Genomic DNA, 24,706 nt, shown 5'->3' on the forward strand with positions numbered 1-24,706 from the left:
CAAGAGAAACCACTGCAATGAGAAGCCTGTGTACCACGACTAGAGTAGCCCTTACTTGCTGCAACCAGAGAAAGTCCATGGGCATCAAGAAAGACCCAACACAGCCAAAAATAAGTAATTAAAAATTTAAAAAAATTTAATTAAAAAAATCTACAAACAATAAATGCTGGGGAGGGTGTGAAGAAAAGGGAACTCTCCTACACTACTGGTGGAAAGGTAAATTTGTATACTTAAAAGCTACTTAAAAAGCTACTTAGAAAGTTACTTACAAAGCTAAAAATAGAGCTACTCTATTATATAGAGCTCCAGTAATCCCACTTCTGGGCATATATCCAGAAAAAAAACACGGTTCGAAACGATACACACATCTCAATGTTCACTGCAGTACTGTTTACAATAGCCAGGACATGGAAGCATGCTAAATGCCCACCGACAGAGGAATGGATAAAGAGAACTGGCATATATATACAATAGAATATTACTCTGTCATTAAAAACAGTGAAATAATGCCAAATACACAACATGCATGGACCCAGAGACTTATCATATGAAGTCATGTAAATCAGAGAGTAAGGCAAATATGTAGTATCGTTTATGTGTGTAATCTAAAAAAGTTTATACATATGAATTTATTTACAAAACAGTAACAGACTCAGATTAAGAGAACAAACTCAGGGTTATCAGGAGTAAGGCTAGGTGGAGAGAAGAGATTGGGAGTTTGGAAATGACCTGTGCACACTACTATAATAAAATAGATAAACAGACCACAGTGGCCCAAAGGCAGCTAGAGGAGGAAGGTATTTGCCTTGCAGAGCAACTCATATCTGTGGCCACACAATCCACCTCCCCCACCAATTCCCACCATGTGTGTCCATTTGGCCACAGAGCCAGCAGGAAGCGCTGGGCTCCGGGCACTGAATGGGTGGCTACACCAGCCCGATGGCTGTGGCAGCCCTGTCTACGGGCCTTGTGGTGCAGCTGTCATGCCTGGCCTCGACCCATGGCTAGGCACCTTCCCTTTAGCAAGGGACCCACTTGCACGCTGATAACCTTCTTTGACCTGGCCTGGTAGCTATATATTATCTTCCCCTACTTCTAAGTCGTGGAGTCAGTGATTCTCAACATCTGCCTGCATCTACATATATAGAGCAACTAACTTTGGGGCACTGAGGTTGGGGGAGGCAGCAGGATGGCTGACCTCCACCCCCAGCTCACCTCCTCTAGAGCAAAGTGACCAGCTCACCTCAGGCACACACACCTGCTGGCCTGTCCTGCCACTGACCTATATTTTCATGTAAATTGGTGACTAGAAATCATTATTCGTGGAAAGCTTGCAATATAACCAAAAAGTCTAAGATATAATGAGAAGTTGAATCTCAAGGAAATAGCTAATTCAAGGAACAGAATTTAACTTGAAAATCCTCAGAAATAGCTGCAAAGCTCTTGCATACATAAAACAAAAGACAGCACAAACAAAGGGAAGTGACACTGAGCATCCTCCCCAAAGGGCATCCAATGGGGAAAAAAGGAAAAGTTACTAACGACTTCAGTGAAGATAAAATGTACAAAAATGGTCCAAATAGGAAGCAAATCTTCCAAATTAGAAAAAAGAAGTGAACAGACTTCCAACTGAATAGAGTCAATTCTAGTCAATAGATGGATAAAGTTAGAAGCTAATCACATTATCTGGAAAACACACATTTCCTCATCCCAAAAGAAAAAACAAGGGCAAACAGAACCTACAAAGAAAAACAAACATTTCAAACTGTACAAGGAGAGCATGCTTCAAATATGAAGCAACATCAGATGTAACTGTTTTTCAACCATTGCCTGGAGAGTGAGAAAGGGAGTCTGAACACTGGCACATGTGGATCAAGACTCTGCAGTCACGGAAAATCCAATCATAGTGCTCAACTCTGCTATTCAGTCAACAGTGTTTAGATAATCATTACAATGGAAATATTAGTTATGGCTTTTCATTTTTAGAGTAAATCTCTAGGAAAAGCAGGGAAGACTTAATTATGGTCACAGAACAGAATGGGAATATTAACCAACTTTGACAAGTACAGGCAACAAGTTGGCAGGTAGAGGGGAGGAAACGGAATAGTGGTGTTATTCTCCTTAACAAGGAAGTTCAGATACTGTCTCTAGTTGAAAGGGTAAGACAAATTTAAAGTTATATTATTAAAGTGAATATATTTAGTGAATATAAAGTGGTTATATTTTTAAAGTGAATAAGGTAACAAACAGAAGAGTTAAAAATAGTTGACACAACCATATGTGGGAGGGGGCATAGAAAAACCAAGGAAATAGTAGAAAGTCAGTAGAAAATGCCTCATGTCATCAAGTTAAGAAAAATTAAGAAAAGCCTATTATTAGGAAAAATGGAGTTAACCTCTAAACAGACATATATAAAAGTTTCTACCTCTGGGTTGGGAAAACAAAAGTTGAGAAGGGTGGGCATGGATCTACTGCTTTTCATTATATGCCCTTTTGTACTAGTTGATCTTTTAAAGTCCTTTATATGCAAGTATTAAATTAAAAATTAAAACTTAAAAAAAAAAAAAAGATAGCTAAAGCCCTACTGTATAGAACAGAGAATAAGCAAATGAAAAAATGCTCAATATCACAAATCATTAGGGAGGTATAAATTGCATTACCATTAAAGACCAACAAGCATAACTAAATTCTAAAACACTGACAATAGGGAGTTCTGGTAAGCATATGGAGCAACAGCAACTCTCAGCAACTGCTGGCAGTAAAACAAAATAATGCAGCCACTTTGAAAGGCAGTTTGGTAGTTTCTTACAGAGCTAAACCCAGTCTTACCACATGATCTACCAATCACACTCCTTAGTATTCAATCAAAGGAAGTAAAAATATATGTATACACAAAACCTGCATATTCATGTTTACAGCAACTATATTCCTTAAGTGTCTAAACTTGAAAGCAACCAAGATGTCCTTCAGTAGGTGAATGGATAAACTGTTGTACAGTCACAGCAACAAAAACAAGTCGTCAAGCCATGAAAAGACATGTTGTTGTTCAGTCCCTAGGTCATGTCCTACTTTTTGTGACTCCATGGACTGTAGCCTGCCAGGTTCCTCTGTCCATGAGATTTTCCAGGCAAGAATACTGAGGTGGGTTGCCATTTCTTTCTCCAGGGGATCTTCCTGACCGAGGGACTGAATCTGCGTCTCCTGAATTGGCAAGCGGATTCTTTAGTGCTGAGGCAGCAGGGAAGCCCATGAAAGACATGGAAGACTCTTAAATGCATGTTGAAAGAAGCAAGTCTGAAAGAAGCAAACTTCAGGATTCTATAATAACTGTATGACCCTGACAAACTGAAAAACTATGGAGATAATAAAAAGGTAAGTAGTTTCCAGGGGTTCAAAGAAAAGGATGGATGAACAAACAGAGCACAGAGGATTTAGGGGGCAATGAAACTATTTTGTATAATACTGCAATGCTCGATACACATCATTATACAGTTCTCAAAACCCGCAGAATGTAGGACACAAAGAGTGAATTCTGATGTAAACTATGGAATTCCACTTTAAGAATAAGACAAGAGAGAAACCATGTTAACACTAACCAAAAGGAAGGTGAAGTGACTACATCCGTAACAATCAAAGCAGATTTCACAGTAAAGACTATTACCAAGAATAAACAGTTTTTCATCATAATTAAACAAATCAATTCATCTAGACAATTTAAGAATCCCAAACATTTTTGTACGTAAGCACAGCATTTCAAAATAACAAAATAAAAACTGATAGATGAGGAGGGGAAAATAGACAAATCCACAATTGTAGAGGTATTTCAACATCCTTCAGTCAATAATTAATAAAACAAAATCAGTAGGGATACAGAAAAATAACACTCAACTTGACATAAGTGATATTTATAGACTACTTCTCCCAATAACAGTTGAATACATATTCTTTTCAAGTACACATGTAACATGTATCAAGATTTATCACACTGGGGACCATAAAACATTAAGTTTTCAAATAGTCGTCATGTTCTCTAACCACATGGTGGAAAAACATTAGAAATCAGTAACAGAAAGCTATCTCAAAAAACTCCAAGTAACAAAGAAACTAAACTAAGAAACTTCTGCATATTCCATGGGCCAAAGAATAAATAAAGAGAAAGTAATGAATAAAAATACAACATATCAGAACTGTGGATGTAGTTAAAACAGTACATGGGGGAAATTTATAGCACTAAACATCTATCTCAAATACTCATAATTTATGAATTACAGCTATAAAGAAATGGTTTTCATGTGTGACTTCTCAAGTCAGTAGTATCATACGGTACTTACTTTCTAGGAAATATGTGGATTTCTTCTGAACACTGTGGTACTTTTACTAATTTCCTTTGAATATCACAAGTTCTCTGCCTTAGAAAATCAACAATTGTGACAGATAAAACACAGATTCAAACTGGATTTGAATTCTGGCCAGGATAGAGAAACCCTGCACTTGCTAACCTTTTCTTAAAAAGTTTCTTTTTTCCCCTGTGGTGAAGGAACATTTAGTCACTAAGTCATGTCTGATTCTTTTGCAACCCCATGGTCTCCAGCCCACCAGGCTTCTCTGTCTATGGGTTTCCCAGGCAAGAATACTGGAGTGGGTTGTCATTTCCTTCTCCAATGGTGAAGGAAAAGAACTGCCTATTTCACAAGCTTATTTTACAATGATCACCAGGTGCTGATGCTGATGACTAAAAATATAAATGCAAACTGTCATATTTTACTAGTAAAAAATGATTAAAAGTTTTTCTAAAGTGCTATTCCTTACCTTGCCACTGGTAATATATCTGCAATTAATTTTAAGAAATTTCTCAGTAAATGCTTCTTCCTCCTCAGAAGTTGAAGATACAACTCGTACAGGTCGAATAGCAGTAAAAGCAGATGAGGGAGTTGGTTCTTTTGGGTGGACTACATCAGGAGTCTTTAAAAAAAAAAAAAAAAAGATAAAGGCATTTCAGTGAACTAAATAAAACTAAGCACATTATTAAAGCCAAATGAATAGCTTTCCTCAGTAAGTACTTTTCCTTCTCATCATATTCTGGAGATCAGCTCAAAATGTTTTTATTATTTTAAAAAAGGGAAAACAGTCACTTTTTTTACATTTGGAAAAGATCTCCAGCACAGCTTAAACTTGTATTTTCAATTACTTCTTAAATGAGAATATATTTATAGAATGATTTTTTTACATATATATACACACACACACATATATATAAATCATCATGAAAATGTTGAAAACCATCTCTTCTATATTGCCACCCTAAATATACACAATACACACATACACATTCAGTTGCTCCTGAATTGAATGACTGGTCCTGATCATTTAATAAGTTCCTCAGGTGTTGGGACAGAGAAAATGTGAGTGCTTGTCTATGAACCTAGGAATTCAGCAGAATCCATTCAGTGAAGAACTTTTTAAAATTTCAAGCTATAATGAGTTTATCAGTAACATTTTACAAGGTATTAATTAGTTAGATCATAGGTTCTTAACTTTTTTGATGCCATGGAGCATTTCCACAGTGAAGCCTATAGACTTCCTTTACAGAAGGGAATTTTTTTTGAATACTTAAAATAAATTACAAAGAAAAACAATTGTATTGAAACACAATTATCAAAACACTTTTTAATTGGATATATAGGTATCTATGATTCTTTATTAATACATTAAATAAAAAAGATCTAGAGATGACTCTTATAATGATAATTTTGAAGCACATGGCCATAGACAACATTCTGTGATATCTACAACAATACTAAATTGATTTGAAAATATGTGAGTTCTGCTGGGGACAAAGTCACAGGTATGTCTGGTGCTTTTCTGTAGTTTACTGCTTATATTCCTAATACTCAAAAACGTTAGATTTCACTTAAAATTTTTTATATCCAAGTTCAAAGAACTCATAGTTCTCTCAAAGATCAGTATTATGTACAAAAATAAGACGATTAGACAGGTGCCTTTTAATTTCTGTTTTAAGGAAAAGACCGATGCTGGGGGGGACTGGGGGCAGGTGGAGAAGGGGACAACAGAGGATGAGATGGCTGGATGGCATCACTGACTCGATGGGCGTGAGTCTGAGTGAAGTCCGGGAGTTGGTGATGGACAGGGAGGCCTGGCATGCTGCGATTCATGGGGTCGCAAAGACTCGGACACGGCTGAGCTACTGAACTGAACTGAACGAAACCATTTCATGTTTTATGAGTAAATTCACAATAACTTATAAAATAGCTTTCATATAATAGCAAGGTTCTTCAGAGTTTTGAACTAAAACCTGCCACACTGTAATTAATACCTAATAGTTATGACTTGTCCTTTTGAAATAATTAACAAGACTGCTTCTTCGTCAATCTCACAGACTCTTATATACTTGAAAAGAGCTACCAAATTTTAACGTAACTTTTCCTACTCTAATAAGTAGATCTAATTTCTTAAGCCTATATGAGGAAAGAATTTTTAGAATTCCTTTCTAAATTTCATATGCCCTTCCTAAAATGGAGGGTTGAATCCCAAGCACTTGAGCAGATATTCAACAGATATTTTTCAAGACAGACCAGATAAGAACACTATAAAACAACTACATTTAATATACTATAGCTTATTTTTTAAAAATCTAAAATGAAATTGCATTTTAATGCTGCATGACATTGTAAATCATTATTATCAATTTTTTCATTTTATGATGCAAATTATTAACTTCACATTCATCCTATTGTGTCTGGCAGAACTGTATCTAAGAGTTTTGTATCATATATAAATTCATTTAGCACAAATGATAAATAAGGGAATTAATAATAATATTAATTGGAATCTTTATATTTAAGTATTATTAAAGCCATAAGACATATACTATTGCCTTAATTTACTTTTATTTATTTTTTCCATTACCTTAATTTTTGAGCAAACTTATACTTGGCTAAATTCAGTAACTTGCCCAATGAGTAAGATGAAGCTGAGATGAAAACCCACAGTGCCAAAAAATCAACTAGTGAGCTTAACTAGAATACTATGTACTTTCCATTTCAAATATTTTTCTAAATGACTGTGTGCACAGGGGGAAAAAGTTAATACAAAGACATCAGAAAGTCCCCTGCAAGTTGGCACAAAACTACAAATAAAGTTTGTGATGTTGTTCACTTACTCTCAAATCAGGTGACAACATCATCTACTATATAACCATATTATTCACAAAAACTGTATGTACCTTGTTACACTGTCAAATATTTCCCTTAAAAATAGACCTTATAGAACAGTTTGCTGTTGTTACATCACAGTCTCAAATTCCATTATACAACTCAGTATCATTAGCAATTCCGATTTGTCAATGTAATCCTATTAAAAATAACACAGATTAGTTTAACAAATGCTTCAATTATAACACAAAAGAGTATTTCTTTAAAAGAAATCAAAATTGTTTGGAGGAATCTTAATCAGAATCCATTTTAACTTACATACATACTGATACAAAGCATCAGCATCTCTGTATTTCTGTGAATTTACAAATTCTGTTTCTTAATAAGGTGATTTTGAGGCTTATTTGACTGCTTTCTGAAGCTTCTTTCTGCAATTTCGCTTTAGCCACTAGGGATGGAAAGGTTCTTAAAAATATAGAATTAAAAATTATCAAGCCTCAATAATCACTTCAATTGTTCAAATGTGCAAAAGCAAAGCAATTTTATGACAAGTGACCCAAAAAGGCCATCTTTTTTTCTGTACAATATGATTAAGTATTATATAATTTGTAGACTATTATTATAAATCATTATCATAAGCTAATTAGCAACTACAAACTCTCCTTTTCCCATGCTGCCTTGGCTTTATTGAGGTTTTGCTCTTTAGTGACTGAAAATATGTAGAAATGTTCTCTGGTAACACATAGGTTAAGGTATATAAAATTTGAGGAGGAAAAGCCATACAAGGCACAGAAATACCAACATTTTATTTCATACAACATAATATAATCTAAAAGAAAATGTTATTTTTAAAGCAATGTACATTTCTTAACCAGTAAATATGATGAGTATCATTTATTTTGTATAAATTATGTTTAACTATCACTCTCAGAATTTATTTAAATTCCACTTCTTAAGAATTTGAGGCTTTTAAATCCAACATGCAGAATAAAATACAATACAAATAAAAAACAAAAATATTAGAGTGAAGAAAAACTTAAATGCAATTTTATGTGCTGTACTTGGGGTTTGGATCTGGCTTTGAACTTTTTAGCAACCAGGTTAAAAAGCAAAGAAGAATCAGTTTTTAAATTCTTTATGAAAACAATGCTCCCATTCAGAATCTAAAGAAACCTCTTACTCAGTAATTTAACTATTTATTTGTGATGTTACAAATAAAGAGATTTCTTCTATATAAAGAACTGCTTTCCCAAAATCTACATAAATACTAAGTCCTACTATGAAGTTCTGTTTTCACATATTTCAAATATAAAATTTTGTTCTAAGACTATAAGACTAAGTTATAATTAGAGCACCATCATTTAAAAAGCACATATTAAAAATTATAACTCCTGGTTTTTAAATTAAGTTTAAAAGCACCAAAGCTAAATTATACTATACAATATATAGATAATATACAATTCATGTGTTATTTATACATTTGGCATTTACAGCATTTATAGTTATTTAATTTCATGCAAAGATGAACTCGATAAAGGACAGAAATGGTATGGATCTAACAGAAGCAGAAGATATTAAGAAGAGGTGACAAGAATACACAGAAGAACTGTACAAAAAAAGAGCTTCACGACCCAGATAATCATGATGGTGTGCTCACTCACTTAGACCCAGACATCCTGGAATGTGAAGTCAAGTGGGCCTTAGAAAGCATCACTACGAACAAAGCTAGTGGAGGTGATGGAATTACAGTGGAGCTACTTCAAATCCTGAAAGATGATGCTATGAAAGTGCTGCACTCAATACGCCAGCAAATTTGGAAAAGTCAGCAGTGGCCACAGGACTGGAAAAGGTGAGTTTTCATTCCAATCCCAAAGAAAGGCAATGCCAAAGAATGCTCAAACTACCACACAATTGCACTCATCTCACACGCTAGTAAAGTAATGCTCAAAATTCTCCAAGCCAGGCTTCAGCAATATGTGAACTGTGAACTTCCAGATGTTCAAGCTGGTTTTAGAAAAGGCAGAGGAACCAGAGATCAAATTGCCAACATCTGCTGGATCATGGAAAAAGCAAGAGAGTTCCAGTAAAACATCTATTTCTGCTTTATTGACCATGCCAAAGCCTTTGTGGATCACAATAAACTGTGGAGAATTCTGAAAGAGACAGGAATACCAGACCATGTGACCTGCCTGTTGACAAACCTATATGCAGGTCAGGAAACAACAGTTAGAACTGGACATGGAACAGACAGGATCCAAACAGGAAAAGGAGTACGTCAAGGCTGTATATTGTCACCCTGTTTATTTAACTTATATGCAGAGTACATCATGAGAAACGCTGGGCTGGAAGAAGCACAAGCTGGAATCAAGACTGCCGGGAGAAATATCAATAACCTCAGATGTGCAGATGACACCACCCTTATGGCAGAAAGTGAAGAGGAACTAAAAAACCTCTTGATGAAAGTGAAAGTGGAGAGTGAAAAAGTTGGCTTAAAGCTCAGCATTCAGAAAACAAAGATCATGGCATCTGGTCCCATCACTTCATGGGAAATAGATGGGGAAACAGTGGAAACAGTGTCAGACTTTATTTTTCAGGGCTCCAAAATTACTGCAGATGGTGATTGCAGCCATGAAATTAAAAGATGCTTACTCCTTGGAAGGAAAGTTATGACCAACCTAGATAGCATATTCAAAAGCAGAGACATTACTTGGCTGACAAAGGTCCGTCTAGTCAAGGCTATGGTTTTTCCAGTAGTCACGTATGGATGTGAGAGTTGGACTGTGAAGAAAGCTGAGCGCTGAAGAATTGATGCTTTTGAACTGTGGTGTTGGAGAAGACTCTTGAGAGTCCCTTGGACTTCAAGGAGATCCAACCAGTCCATTCTGAAGGAGATCAGTCCTGGGTGTTCTTTGGAAGGAATGATGCTACAGCTGCAACTCCAGTACTTTGGCCACCTCATGTGAAGAGTTGAGTCACAGGAAAAGACTCTGATGCTGGGAGGGATTGGGGGCAGGAGGAGAAGGGGATGACAGAGGATGAGACGGCTGGATGGCATCACTGACTCGATGGACAAGAGTTTGGGTGAACTCCAGGAGCTGGTGATGGACAGGGAGGCCTGGCGTGCTGCAATTCATGGGGTCGCAAAGAGTCGGACACGACCGAGCAACTGAACTGTACTTATTTTAATATAATATGTAACATAAGCTTATGTTTATTATATAACAAAGTATATGTTACATATTTACATATGATAATTTAGATTTAAAAGCATGGAAGTTAAAATAATAATTTACATATATATTATGTATAATAGGTAAAATATACTTCACGTACAGGTATTTTAAATTTATTCTTGGTTTAAATATATAATAGTATAAACAAAGACAGAGAGAGGAAGCAGGGAGTAAAGAGGAAGGTAAACAGAGGGGAGAGGAATGTTGTAACTAGTCTAAGGATGGCATATATGAGAACAATTTTTAAAGCATATGCTGTATTTAATCTCTTCGACCCACATTGATATTTTTAGCTAAAATTTTTTTAACTTTGTGCATGTGTGCTATGACTTTAACATCTGTTTTCAGGTATGTAAGTTCAATATGTCAATGAATTATGTGCTTAGTATGATTAAAATAGAGGGAGGTTTATTTTATTAGATATCACATATATTCTCAAGATCCCCAAAACTCTGTAAGAAATTAACATCACTCTTTTATATATCCTCTCATCTATACGTGAAGAAAAGTCACTGAATGTCTTTTAAAAAAAATGTTATTTGACTCGAGTTAGAAAATGTTCTACAGCTTCCTGACTAAACTATGTGATTGTCTTTAAATTTTATAAAAGGCAAAGTTTTTATGGCTTCACTGTATCACCCAAGTAGATATGCTGAAGTCCTAACCCTCTTCTTCAGAATGTGACCTTATTTTGAAATCAGGTTTTCACAGATGAAGTTAAGCTGAAGTCATACAGGAGTAGAGTGGACCCTTAATCCAACTTAACTGGCTTCTTTATCTGAAGAGGAGACCACTATGTGAAGGCACAAACACACAGGGAGAAGACAGCCCCGTGACTACAAAGGCAGAAACTGGAGTGATCTACACCAAGACCAAGAAGGACAAGGATTGTGGGTAAACACCAGATGCTAGAGGAGGCAAGGAAGGACCCTCCCTCATAAGGAGATACCATACCCCTGCCAACATCTTGATTCCAGATATCGAGTCTCTAGAACTGTGAGGTAAATTTCTGATTTAAACCACCCATTTTGTGATCCTTTGTTACAGCAGTTCTAGGAAATGAATACAGGCAAATAATTTTTTCAGATATAAAAACAGAAGAGCAACATATTAAAGAGTCCAGAGAATCTTATATTGGGAGTAAAGAAGAAACGAAGCAATATTTTTGTTCACCTTTTAATCATTCTAAGCAATACTTCTGAATCATCTGCTTTACTTTTATTTTTGCTTTGTTAAGCAATAATTTGCTGTATTACTTCCACACAGCTCTTTACTACAAACTTTCTAGTTTCTACAACTTGTGACACAAATATTTTAAGACTGTATGTTTCAATCTCAGAGAATGCATACTGCTAATCCTTAAGCTTTAATGAATTAGCTCAAAAAGTGATTAAGAATATAACACAAAATCTGAATGCAGACTGTCAGGGTTTAAATCTCAGCTTTACCACTCATTAAATATGTGACTTATATAAATTACTCATTCTCTCTATGCCATAGCTTCCTCGATAATAAATGCATAGTAACTACTTTTAAAATATTAACAGTAACTGCAGCAATATAATTATGCTTAAAAAGAAGCTTTTAGTGTGTGTAAACTCTATTAATACTTTATATATTTTCTCCTGTAAGACCTTCTAGGCCTCCCATAGAATCTCTCAGAAGCTTTTCAAAATTGTATTTTCTTACTACCATGAAATATAATTTGAAAATTATATTTCCTTAACATATTAGAAGTACTGTCCTTTTCTTATTTTTCACTTAGAGTACAGTAAAGAATGTTTTATATTAAGGAGAATAAAGGTATCTACTGTCCCATTCTTCAGTGGAATATATTAACATAAAGCAGAAATTAAAAGCTATTTAAAATCATGTCACTTTTCCATATTACTTATATTAAACATTTTTCCTCTGAATTCTATACTGAGTATATCACATTAGCAGCTCTAGCCTAAAATGACATTAGCATAATAAATAAATTTTAAGATGCACAGAAATTAAAGGAAGTAAACAAAGAAGGTTTCTATATTTATAAAAGAATGACAGATTAAAAAATTTTTTTTAAGAAACGTTCACAGTACAAAAGTGATAGGTCTCACTACATTTACAATGATTAAATATTACCTATCTTTAGGAGCTGGGTCCAAATATTTACTGAGCAACAGTAGTTTCTGAGTTACCCATTTCCAGCTATAAAGTGGAAATTCAAAAAACACGGACTCTGGACTAACCTGCCTTGAAATCCTGATTCAGATACTAGCAAGCTGAGTGATAGACGCAAGAGTACTTAACCTTTCTCCCTCAGTTTCCTCATCTGTAAAATAAGTACTGTACTGTTAATATACTAGAAGAAACAGATGGCACACCAATTTGAATGATTTTAGGAGAGTATAATAATGGAACTATTTACAAAGGTATACAGTGTATACGAAAATTTAGGGCAAACAACAGAGGCTTCATCGTCACCCATAGGCCCAAGAAGTAAGGGAGAGAGACAGATAGGGAGGGCTCTGTGGAAATGGTCATATGACAAGAAATTAGCTGCTGAAGAATGCAGCCACTCTGGAGTGACCCTGTAGGAAGACAGCTGAATAAATATGCTCCTCCTCTGTTCCTCTTATCTTCTGTTAATGTTCTCAGAAGACCAAAACCAACAGAAATGAAAGGTCAGGGTGGCCCATCCATGATGCAGGCTACCACCTAAAAGGATGAAGAAGGCTGTAGAATAGGTCTAGAGGGAAAAACAAAGACAGCCAGGCCAGGCGCTTATCTCTTAAGTTTGAGGTTAGGCTTAGATGGAAATTCTTTTAAATTGCTTAGAATTTTATATGACATACAGTAAATTTTAGCTCTTTAGCATATACTTACTCTCACTTTCATTCTATCTTCTTCCACATTTCTTCATCAATATATGAAAACATGAGGGGGGACTGTGTGATAATTCCCAAAGATTATATTTTATATAAAAATAAAATATTAAAAAAAAAACAAAAAAGATCCTTTATGGCAGTAACATTTTAGCCTTATAAATAAGCCCTTAAAAAGCTGAACATTCAGGAAACCAATCAGTGAATATTAGAAATACAAACTTTTGACAATTTATGGGAAAACATATTAAAAACTAATAAACAGTATTTGAATTAATATAATACAGATGAATTATATCAAATAAAACATAAGATCATAAAATCCTTGCTTCTAAGGAACTTACACACAGAGTGTGGGAAATATACATTCAATAATTACAATATAGAGACAGAAGCACTTGAAATATTGTATATAAAAAGTCACATGGGAATATTATCTCAGAGGCTAGTAATGAATATATTTCTAGCTTTAAAAAGATATAACTAAAGTTTATAAAATTACTGTTCAAAAGAATTATTTCTGACGATTGCGCACAATCAGACAGTAGGTGGTGATGATCACGTGGGTAAAGGCAACTTCAAGAACTCATGTTTCTTACCGCTTTCCTGGATTCATCTCAGGGAGAAAGAATTTATCCATATGACTAGTCATATTAGAGGACACTTTGGGGCCACCTTTGACAGAAGCTGAGACACTCAAGGTTAAAAATGTTTCACGGCTTTATTGTTCTTTCCTTCTCTTTTACCAACATGGCTAAGTGAAGAAGACAGCATTTTCATGTAGATTTTATTGCTCTCTTGAGCCTCAGCACTCTCTTCTCTTTGATCTTATGCCTTTCAATAAAGCCACTTAATAGGCAGATTTGGGTTAAAGCAAAGGACAAGAAAAGGACCCCACAGGTTCCTAGTCAGGCAAAATACTACAGTCAAGCTTTTCACAATTATGTTTTGGTGTATGGAACACAGCTAAATTAAACTATCCTAAGGTTACACTACTCTCCTTTGTCATTGCCCCTTATGAATACAGCACTTTGTTAAGGCCCATGAGAAAATGGTATGGCCATGTTCAAAAAGGTATCCCTGCATCGTTTGGTCCAGTAATACCTATCATTAGAACCTCACTTCCATTTTCATCAATGATAAGAATAAATGTAATATATTCCTTTCATGGGCTTCTCTGGTGGCTCATACAGTAAAGAATCTGCCTGCAATGCAGGAGACCTGGGTTTGATCCCTGGGTCAGGAAGATGCCCTAAAGAAGGGAATGGCTACCCACTCCAGTATTCTTACCTGGAGAATTCCATGGACAGAGCAGTCTGGTGGGCCATAGTCCATGGGGTCACAAAGGTACAGTGTTGTCATTTTCATAAGATAGCCAACATGATATTATATGATTAACTTATTAAATATTTAAATTATTATGATATTTATAAATTATTACGTGGTATTTATAAGAGGGATGATGAATATCTTTGGATTACTACCACCACTAACAGTAAGTTAATTTAAGCAATCTGATTTAATAAGAATGTTTACTTTAAAAATTGGGACTTACAAATTTAATTAACAAAATGAGGTAAAATTTTATTCTAGCCATAGTCAAACTAAGATTAAATAATGATGATATATATACAGTGCCAATTCTTGATAGCTTTGTAAAGAAGGGAAACTTACAGTGGTCTTCTCCAATTCTGCCTCGGATGATGTTGGTGACAGAGGACTTATGGGGCTTAGAGATGGAGAGCTCTCAACACTGGAGACATATTCAGGATCAGGAACATATAAAACCTGAGAGAACACATTCACATAAAGATTCAGTCAAACTAAAATATTAATAATCACATGTTGTTCTCTAAGAAAACACCATTAACAATATCCTTGAGAAATAAATTTTAAAAATTAAAACCTTCAGATTAAAAGTATCTTATTACTGAAATAATCTTTAACAAAGTTTAAAAAGATTCAAATTTAATTTAGATAGGTTTGATAACACAGACTGTGGGCGACAGTGAAGGGAAACAATGATCCTTATAAATTATGGGTGTTCCTCTTAAAGGACAATTTGGGAACAGCCAGCAAAGTTTAAAATGCACACATTCTTTAACTGAGCCATTTTATGTCTAGGACTTCACTTTATAGATATACCTGAATATAACAAAAAAGATATAAACAAGAGTGTTCCTTACAGCAATGTTTACAATAGCAAAAGAAGCAGAAAATCTAACGTTTACCGTGCTTAGTTAAATCACAATATAAGCACACCTTGTTTTATTGTGCATCACCTTACTGTGCTCCACACATACCACGTTTTTACAAGTTGAAAGTTTGTGGCAATCCTGAGTCAAGCAAGTCTATCAGTGCCATTTTCCAACAGCATGTGCTCATTTTCTGTCTGTGTGTTACAATAGGTAATCCTTGAAATAGTTCAAACATTTTACTACTATTATGTTTGTTATGCTGATATGAGATCAGTGACTACTGCAAAAAAAATTATGACTCTGAAGGTTCAGATGATGGTTAGCATTTTTTAGCAATAAAGTTCACTCAAATTACAGTTTAAATCAAGGTATATACTTAGTTTATACATAATGCTATCACATACTTAAAAGACTACAGTGCAGTGTAAATATAACTTTTATACACACTGGGAAACCAAATAATTCTGTGACCTGCTTTACTGTGATATTTGCTTTACTGCAGTGGTTTGGAACCAAATCCACAGTATTTCCAATGCATACCTGTATACTGGTACAGTGCAACATTCTAGATACATGAGAAAGTCTGAGACTGAGTTATGCATAAATAGAACATTTTTCCAGATCAAAATTATTTTTTAAAAAAAAGAAGAAAGGGCCAGAGTATTTTTGGAAGGGTATACAAACTAGTAACTACAGTTGCTTCTGGGAAAGGAAAACTTTAAGTCAATTACCCTTAAAGAAGTTTGAATTTTTTATCATATACATGTCCTGCTTTGAACACTTCTAAAAGCTCTTTAAAACTATATTTGAAAAGACAATTTAGTTATTTTCATTAATATTAAAAATTCACATGGATATAAGTGACATTTAATCTTCTCTTCTAGAACCAATATGATTTGTTCAAAGTACGCACAAAATTATTCTTCTTAAATTAACTATATTGCAATGGACACTCTGTCTTAACAACTGAATGCTTCTAACCATCAATGCATTTAGAAAATGATACCTGTCCAGTAACAACTGCTCGGGAGAATAATTTATTTAATTGAACAAGTTCGTTGGGCGTTGTATCAAATTTCAGGGCTATACTATTCAAAGAATCCCTTGATTCAACCTGTTTAAAAGAAAAAGAAATTAATGTGTCAAAAGAGAAAATCTAAACCATAAGGTTTAATGATCATTAATATGTCTATGGAACAATCTTACATTTGATTGGTAAGTGCTGTATTTCCATCTTTAGAGATAGAATAGCTTGAGAAATTTTGCGTTCGTTAACAATTAGTCTCAATCTATTATCAGAGTATATGCTTTACCATCATACATTACAATTATATGAAGTTCTCTACTTCAAGCAATTTCAAAATACAAACCATAATTTACAAAACACAAGTGATTTTCATCTTACAAAAGCTTTAAAGCAATATACTATAGTTTCTAAAAATATATATAACTTTTATAAAGTAATTTTACTTTAGTAAAGCATGTTGTACTAAACTTGAAATGCTATTTCTAGTAATCTTTATATACGTAACCTGTCATTTAAATGGATAAATTAGAAAATATATTCAAACCAAAGCTGAGGAATATGTTTGTGAATCGGTATTATCTTAATGAATCATAGAAATCTTAAATTATGAGATTTAATTGCCAATTATCCTGAAACAAAAAAGTCATTTGATTGGTCAACATATTCCTTTAGAATTCTCCATAAATAAAGCATTATGAGAGCTCTGTAGAGAACAAAATGAAGTGCAATTAAATAGTTTTACTGCATAAAAGATTTATAATCTATTTGGACAGTAAGAAAGACAAAAAAGATTATATAAAAGATGAAAAGCAGTTTAAATGAAACAACAAATACAACAAAAGCTGAGTAGAGATAAAACAACATATTTGTTCCTAAATGTCCAAGAAAGGTTTTATGGAAAAGATTTAAAGCTAAATCTTGAAGAAGGGGTAGGAATTTGAGAAGTAGAGAAAAGGGAAAAGAACATTCAAAGTGGAAAGAATAGAACCGACATATCAGAGATAGAAAAGTTACAAAACACATTTGTGAGATTTTGTAACTTCCACCTAAATATCCAGAGTACACTTATGAATTTATGATTTTATGAAGGGAAATAACTAGAGTTAAATCTCAAAAAAGGATGATATTAATAGGGTATTTTGAATTAGACTGTAACAGACTTTGAAAAATCAGGAAAAGTAGATATGAATGTGGGGGGGCTAAAAATATCCAATAAATATATATTTTCCTTTTAAGGTTTGTAAAACCAAACTGATGTCAAAGACATGAATAAATAACCTAGTTCCGCTCCCTTCTGTGCAAACTTTCTCATCTATGCAGTGAGACGGTATTTCACTCACTTTATTGAGATAATGTATGTAAAAGCTCTCTGTAAACCAATTTTACTTTGCTGTAACATCTGAAAATTTATAAAATTACTTTCTTTCATATGAATTAATGCACATTTCATCTTCACTATTATTACTAATTGGGGTAATGAAGTAATTAAGAAAAGCCCACCAATATAAAGCAATAAAGTCATGTGGCTGAGAGGCATCTTAGATTTGTGGCAACAGGTCCAGGATTAATGAGACAAGAGAATCGATGCAGAAAAACCAATAAAATACTACAGGAGTAGATAATCTTTAAAGTAATAAAAATGTAAAAGAGATTAAGGTATAAGATTTTCAAATAAGACTCAAGAGAATATAGGAATGGACTGAATGAGGTAGTAATACAGTAGTAGTTGTAGAATGTCACAGGTGTGAACGTTAATGAGCAACTGATGCTAAATCCAAAAATGCCAACCTGGATGAACAACAGACTGATGGTAAATGGAATAAAAAACTAGGCACTGGGCAAGGATGAAGAAAGAATTGGTATAAGGTTTTCTATAGTTTGTTAAATATGATGATTTAATGTATATGAAGGACATGTGTAGGTTATATGCAAATACTGTGCCATTTTATGTAAGGGATTTGAGCACCTGTGGATTTTTGTATCTGTGGGACTGCTGGAACAAATCTCCCAGGATACTGTATTTTACACCTGTTTCGCTGGTTCTGCTCTTGTCGATTCCAAATGTGAGTGGTCCCTTGTATCTTTTCACTTTTCCATTTCCATTCTATTAGTCGGAAATCTTAAGAACTTTACTATCTGAAGTGATACCCAAACTTTTTTCTATTTCTACCTAAACTTTAAGCATCTAGAAAGGTAGAAATTTCAAACTGTCAATTACACAGTTTATGAAAATAAAGTGTGACTCAAGGTTTTGATACTTTGTTCAATTTTTAGAATTTATAAAAAATAATCAAGACTCAAGCCAAGATTGGAAGGCTTTGTGATGACACAAATGTATAACTTACTATTTTCTTAATACAGATATAACAAAATATTAGACAAACTATAGTTAAAATAACTGCTTTATAACATGTTAACATTATCTAACAACACTTACATTTAATCAAATAAGCAGCATACCACAGATTAGATTTCTCACTTTAGTCCTCCATAGTAACCAGAAATATGAAAAGCTGACTCTAAGGACATTTTTGAGAGTCATTTCTAGAACAGAGCAACTTAGCTATGTATCAGTGCAAATAATCGAATGAGAGAGGTTATTCTAGAAAATTAATATCAATTTGCTTTTTCCATATTCTGTCATTCTCATTATCACTATCATTGCTGGGAATACAATGAAGATCACATTTTTTAAAAAGTAAGTGCTTACCTAAAAGCCCAATCTAATAAAAATTATTGTAGCACAGAAACTTTAACTCCCAGCAAACTATTATTTTATTAAATTTTCTAGAATTATCTTCATATCACACTTAAAAAAAAATCCTAAATACAATTAAAAAACAAGTATCATTGTTAGTAAAAGTTACTGACAGTGAAGTACAGATTTTTAAAATAAGGAAATTAGGAACCCTTGTCTCATTTACAGTATAAACAAAGAATACCTTCAATAAGACTATCACAAACAGAAATCACCTTTTCCAAAACAAATAACTTACAGTATATTTAACAGTCCCTTTGGGTTTCTGAAAAGACATTCTTCTCCCATCTTTTTTGTCTAGGGTCTTCTTTTGGCCAGTATCTGGAAAAAAAGATGATGTAAAATTCTATTAAATTATTTTCCCTTTCAGAGTAATTTAAGGACAGCTAAATAGAGCTGAGGGAGCAGATATTTACAGATTCACCAGGAATACAGCTTGCCACCTAGGATTCTCTGCTCTAAAATACAACCAAATATCAAAATAAGTAAATGTACTTCCTTCCCTGCTAGGTTTACAAACTGACCAGTATGAAGCAATACATTTAATAACTGGAAGTCAATTCAAAACCTAAGGAAGGAAGGAGACAAGATGGCGGAGAAGTAGGTGGACAAGGGGCACATCTCTCTCCATGGATGTATCGGGAACACAGAAGATCAGATGTAAAAGATCATGTGGAGCACGAGCTGAGGCTGGCAGGAGTCCCTGACCACCAGAAAGGAATATATAGAGCCACACAAAACTGAGTAGGATGAAGGAAGGAAGGAAAAAAGAAGAGCAGAGAGAGCAAAGTGAGCAGGGTCAGACATGCACCCAGCAGGTGGGGAAGCTGAAGCAGCGGTGAGATCCCCACATTTGGGGCAATCAGTTGGAACCGAGGGGAAGCATTCAAAACTGCTGGAGAGTGAAGCAGCTGATATGTGACAGTCTGAATAGAGTGAGACCCACACAGACAATCTGGGACGTGACCCTACATACCCCAGACAGGAAGGCAAGTCCACTAGAACGTGTGATGGCTGGGAGCTGGAGTGTAGGGATTGGAGAGCAATCCCAGGGTGAGGACTGCTTTTCACTTCAGAGAGATGGCAGGAGGAGACAGGAGAGAAGATATGGCCACAGGGAATGCTTTTGAAGCAAAGCTTGGAAGCCATGGAGGCAGGGCACTACTGCTGAGTCACATGCAGGGTGTGGAGTCATCACTTAAAAACTTGGAACAAAACTACCATATAACCCAGAAATCCCACTAGTGGGCATATACCCTGAGAAAACCATGATTCTAAAAGACACATGCACCCCAGTGTTCACAGTAGCACTATTTACAATAGCCGGGACATGGAACCAGCCTAGATGTCCACTGACATATGAATGGATAAAGAAGTTTTGGTCCATATAAACAATGGACTATTGAACCTAGAACCTGTTGTACAGAGTGAAGTCAGAAAGAAAAAAACAAATATTGCAATATTAACACATATAAATGGAATTTAGAAAAACGTTACTGATATAACATTTGCAGGGCAGCAAATTGTAGGGTAGGGCAGAGATAGACTCACTGAATGCATTACTACAAATAAAGCTAGTGGAGGTGGTGGAATTCCAGCTCAGGTATTTAAAGTCCTAAAAGATGATGCTGTTGAAGTGCTGCACTCAATATACCAGCAAATGTGGAAACTCAGCAGTGGCCATGGGACTGGAAAAGGTCAGTTTTCATTCCAATCCCAGAGAAAGGCAACGCCAAAGAATGCTCAAACTACAGTACAATTGCACTCATTTCAAATGAGAGCAAGGTAATGCTCAAAATCCTTCAAGCTAGGCTACAACAGTATATGAAACAAGAACTTTCAGATGTACAAGCTGGATTTAGAAAAGGCAGAGTAACCAGAGATCAAATTGCCAACATCCGCTGAATCAGAGAAAAAGCAAAGGCATTCCAAAAAAAAAGATCCTCTCTGCTTCATTGACTATGCAAAAGCTGTTGACTGTGTGGATCACAACAAACTGTGAAAAATTCTTCAAGAGATGGGAATACCAGACCACCTGACCTGCCTCCTGAGAAACCTGTATTCAGGACAAGAAGCAACAGTTAGAAACAGACATGGAACAACAGACTGGTTCCAAATTGGGAAAGGAGTATGTCACGGCTATATATTGTCACCCTGCTTATTTAACTTATATGCAGAGTACACCATGCTATATGCTGGGCTGGATGACTCACAAGCTGGAATCAAGACTGCTGGGAGAAATATCTACAACCTCAGCTATGCAAATGATACCATTCTAAAGGCAGAAAGTGAAGAGGAACTAAAGATCCTCTTGATGAAGGTGAAAGAGCAGAGTGAAAAGCTGGCTTAAAACTCAACATTCAAAAAACTAAGATCACGGCATCTGGTCCTGTCACTTCATAGCAAATAGATAAAGTGGAAGCAGTGACAGATTTTATTTTCTTGGGCTCCAAAATCACCGAGGATGGTGACTGCAGTCATGAAATTAAAAGACACTTATTCCTTAGAAGGAAAGCTATGACAAACCTAGACAGCATATTAAAAAGCAGAGAAACCAACTTTGCTGACAAAGGTCCATACAGTTAAAGCTATGGTTTTTCCAGTAGTCATGTATGGATGTGAGAATTGGACCATAAGGAAGGCTGAGTGTGGAAAAAATGGATGCTTTCAAACTGTGGTGCTGGAGAGGACTCATGAGAGTCCTTTGGACAGTAAGGAGATCAAACCAGTTAATCCTAAAGGAAATCAACCCTAAATATTCACTGGAAGGACTGGTGCTGAAGCTGAAGCTCCAATCTTTGGTCACTTGATGTGAAAAGCTGACAAACTGGAAGACTCTGATGCTGGGAAAGACTGATGGCAGCAGAAGGGAGTAACAGAGGATGAGATGGTTGGATGGCATCATTGATTCAATGGACATGAGTTTGAGCAAACTCTGGGAGATAGGGAAGGACAGGGAAGCCTGGTGTGCTGCAGTTTATGGAGTTGCAAAGAGTTGGGACGGGACTTAGCAATAGAACAACAATAAAGACTCAGACACAGAGAACAGACTTGTGACACAGTGGGGAAAGGAGAGGGTGGGATGAATTGAGAGAGTAGCAAAGAAAGTAGATTAATTGAGAGACTAAGATACATATTAGCACATGTAAACAGATAGCCACTGGCAATTTGCTGTATGATGCAGGGAGCTCAACTGTGTGCTCTCTGACAACCCAGAGGGGTAGGATGTGGTGGGAGGTGGGAGAAAGGTTTAAGAGGGAGGGAACATATGTATACCTATGGCTGATTCATGCTGATGTATGGCAGAAATCATCACAATATTGTAAAGCAATTATCCTCCAATTAAAAAAATAAATTGAAGAAATGCAACTGTCAGCTGAAAGGAAGTTATTAAAAAGCAAATTAAGGACTTAAAATTTATTAATTTATTAAAAGTAAATTAAGTTATTAAAAAGTAAATTAAATATCTTTCAACACATCTAGTCCTATTATAATAAAGTATATTTGAAGTTTATTATTATTAACCAAACCAAGTTTGAAGCATGTAACATTAATCTTCACAGAGGAAAACATCTCTAGTTCTAATACAATCATAGTTAAAGATAAAATCTTCACTATGGAGTTATATTAAAATACTGTATTCTTTATACATACCATGAAGTAGATTAAGATATGCTTTCATATATAAACATACTTTTTATGCACACCATTTCAGATAGAGTGCAAACTATTTGTCACTTGATTATCAAGATATTTCATTTGAACACATCATTACCACCAAGTTTATAGTATCTGTTTTAAATTCTGTATTAGTGTTAGCTTTCTCATCTGTACTTCATGTAACAAAGATTGCACAGAACTGATAAAATATCACTCCTATCTAAACAATTTTAAATAAAATCAATCTCTAAAAAACTAATAAACTCAAAACTGAATAAGATCATAAACATAACAAGATGTTATAGTTATGCTCAATTTTTACAAGATTAAAACAGTAATTCTCAAAGAAAAATTAGTTCTACCTAAGCCTAAGGAATTTACAAAATATCTTCCTTTGTTCTCCCTCCATCCAATCTTAATTGATATTTTGACTATTCTAGAGTTTGTTTATACGTATCTAATTAGCTCAGTTGGGTGAATGGTTCTAATGAAGCATTAACAATGATAAAAATAAAGTTCACATCTCAAAAAAACCCAATTTGCTCTACAGTACTTAAAAAGGCTGTCACCTTCCTGATCACCCAGGTTAAGGTAGATCTCTACTACTAGTCATATAGGGTCTTTGTTTCCTTCACAGTATCTGGCACAGTTTTAAGTTTCTTTTAAAATCTCTTCCACTAAACTGTAACCTATAAAACACCCTACTTAGTTCCACAATGACTCCTCAGTACCTAACAAAGAGACTAACCCATAGCAAGCATCAAATGTGAATGAAATAATGTTTTGAAGCTACGGCTTAAACTGTATCTAGAACTGCCACAATTCTTACAGTCATTTTCTTTTTTAAAGAAAAGTGGACAAAGAAGAAAATTATATACTATTTGGCTGTAGAAAAAGAGATGTTTTCCTAAAGTTACGCTGGGAATGAAAAATGGTATAATTCTTAGGGAAAGACAGCATTTTTTCTTTTCACTATATTCCAATTTTCCTCCATTAAACAGCATATATTTAAGTTTGTTTTTTGTGATAAAACATTAAAGCTATTTTAAAATACATTAAAACATTAATTCCTTTCCTCTATCTCATTTTGCAATTTAAAAGCAGTGCAAAATATAAGTTCAGATTACTTTTAACTAATAATATATATCCTTTCATGATTTCAGGAGTAAATGATGGTCTGGACTTGCTTTGTATAGTTGTATTTTTTAATCTGTTAAAAGAGTTCATTAAAGGTCTAAAAGAAAGTGTTAGTCACTCAGTCATGTCCGATTCTTTGCGACTCAAGGGACTGTAGTCCATGAGGCTCCTCTCTCCATGGAATTATCCAGGCAAGAATACTAGAATGGGTTGCCATTCCCTTCTCCAGGGGATCTTCCTGACCCAGGGATCAAACCTGGGTCTCCTGCATTGCAGGCAGATTCTCTGTCCGAGCCACCAATTATAATTAAACTTGCAACTGAAATATCATTTTCAAAAGTTTACCATGGAGTGCAGTTCAGAGAAAGAAAACTAATATATCAGCTTTCTGCAGCTTAAAGTTTGAAACAAACTGAAAGCACTCACTTTAATAATTTTAAATTATAATAAAATATATTGCAATATGTCATTATAAGTTCTAAAATTATTTTAATAAGCAATATTAAAACATGTATTAATAAATATAAGTACCAGAGCACAATGAAATACACTAATCATTCTCTTCTATCAATACAGAAATATAATCATAATATTTGAGAATTGAAAGTGATCACACGGGTTACGTAGCCCTGTTTCCTATTTGTTAACTTTATA

The 24,706-nt window shown here is 34.7% G+C and overlaps 1 protein-coding gene across 11 annotated transcripts in view; it reads right to left on the bottom strand.

The window, feature by feature from the left end:
* OXR1 (oxidation resistance 1) overlaps nt 1-24,706 on the bottom strand; it is a 549,175-nt gene that overhangs the window by 58,084 nt on the left and 466,385 nt on the right. For 9 of the 11 annotated variants that reach the window (XM_061439150.1, XM_061439153.1, XM_061439149.1 and 6 more), the window contains 4 exons: nt 19,494-19,576; nt 16,477-16,584; nt 14,947-15,060; nt 4,810-4,962 (listed from right to left, as the gene is read on the bottom strand). In XM_061439150.1, coding sequence (XP_061295134.1) covers nt 4,810-4,962; nt 14,947-15,060; nt 16,477-16,584; nt 19,494-19,576 — 458 coding nt within the window. Of the gene's footprint in view, nt 1-4,809; nt 4,963-14,946; nt 15,061-16,476; nt 16,585-19,493; nt 19,577-22,531; nt 22,606-24,706 lie in introns of those variants that run through there. The other 2 variants (XM_061439155.1, XM_061439152.1) reach the window with 2 other exon arrangements.

Source organism: Bos javanicus, chromosome 14 (assembly GCF_032452875.1).
Source record: "Bos javanicus breed banteng chromosome 14, ARS-OSU_banteng_1.0, whole genome shotgun sequence".
NCBI lineage: Eukaryota > Metazoa > Chordata > Mammalia > Artiodactyla > Bovidae > Bos > Bos javanicus.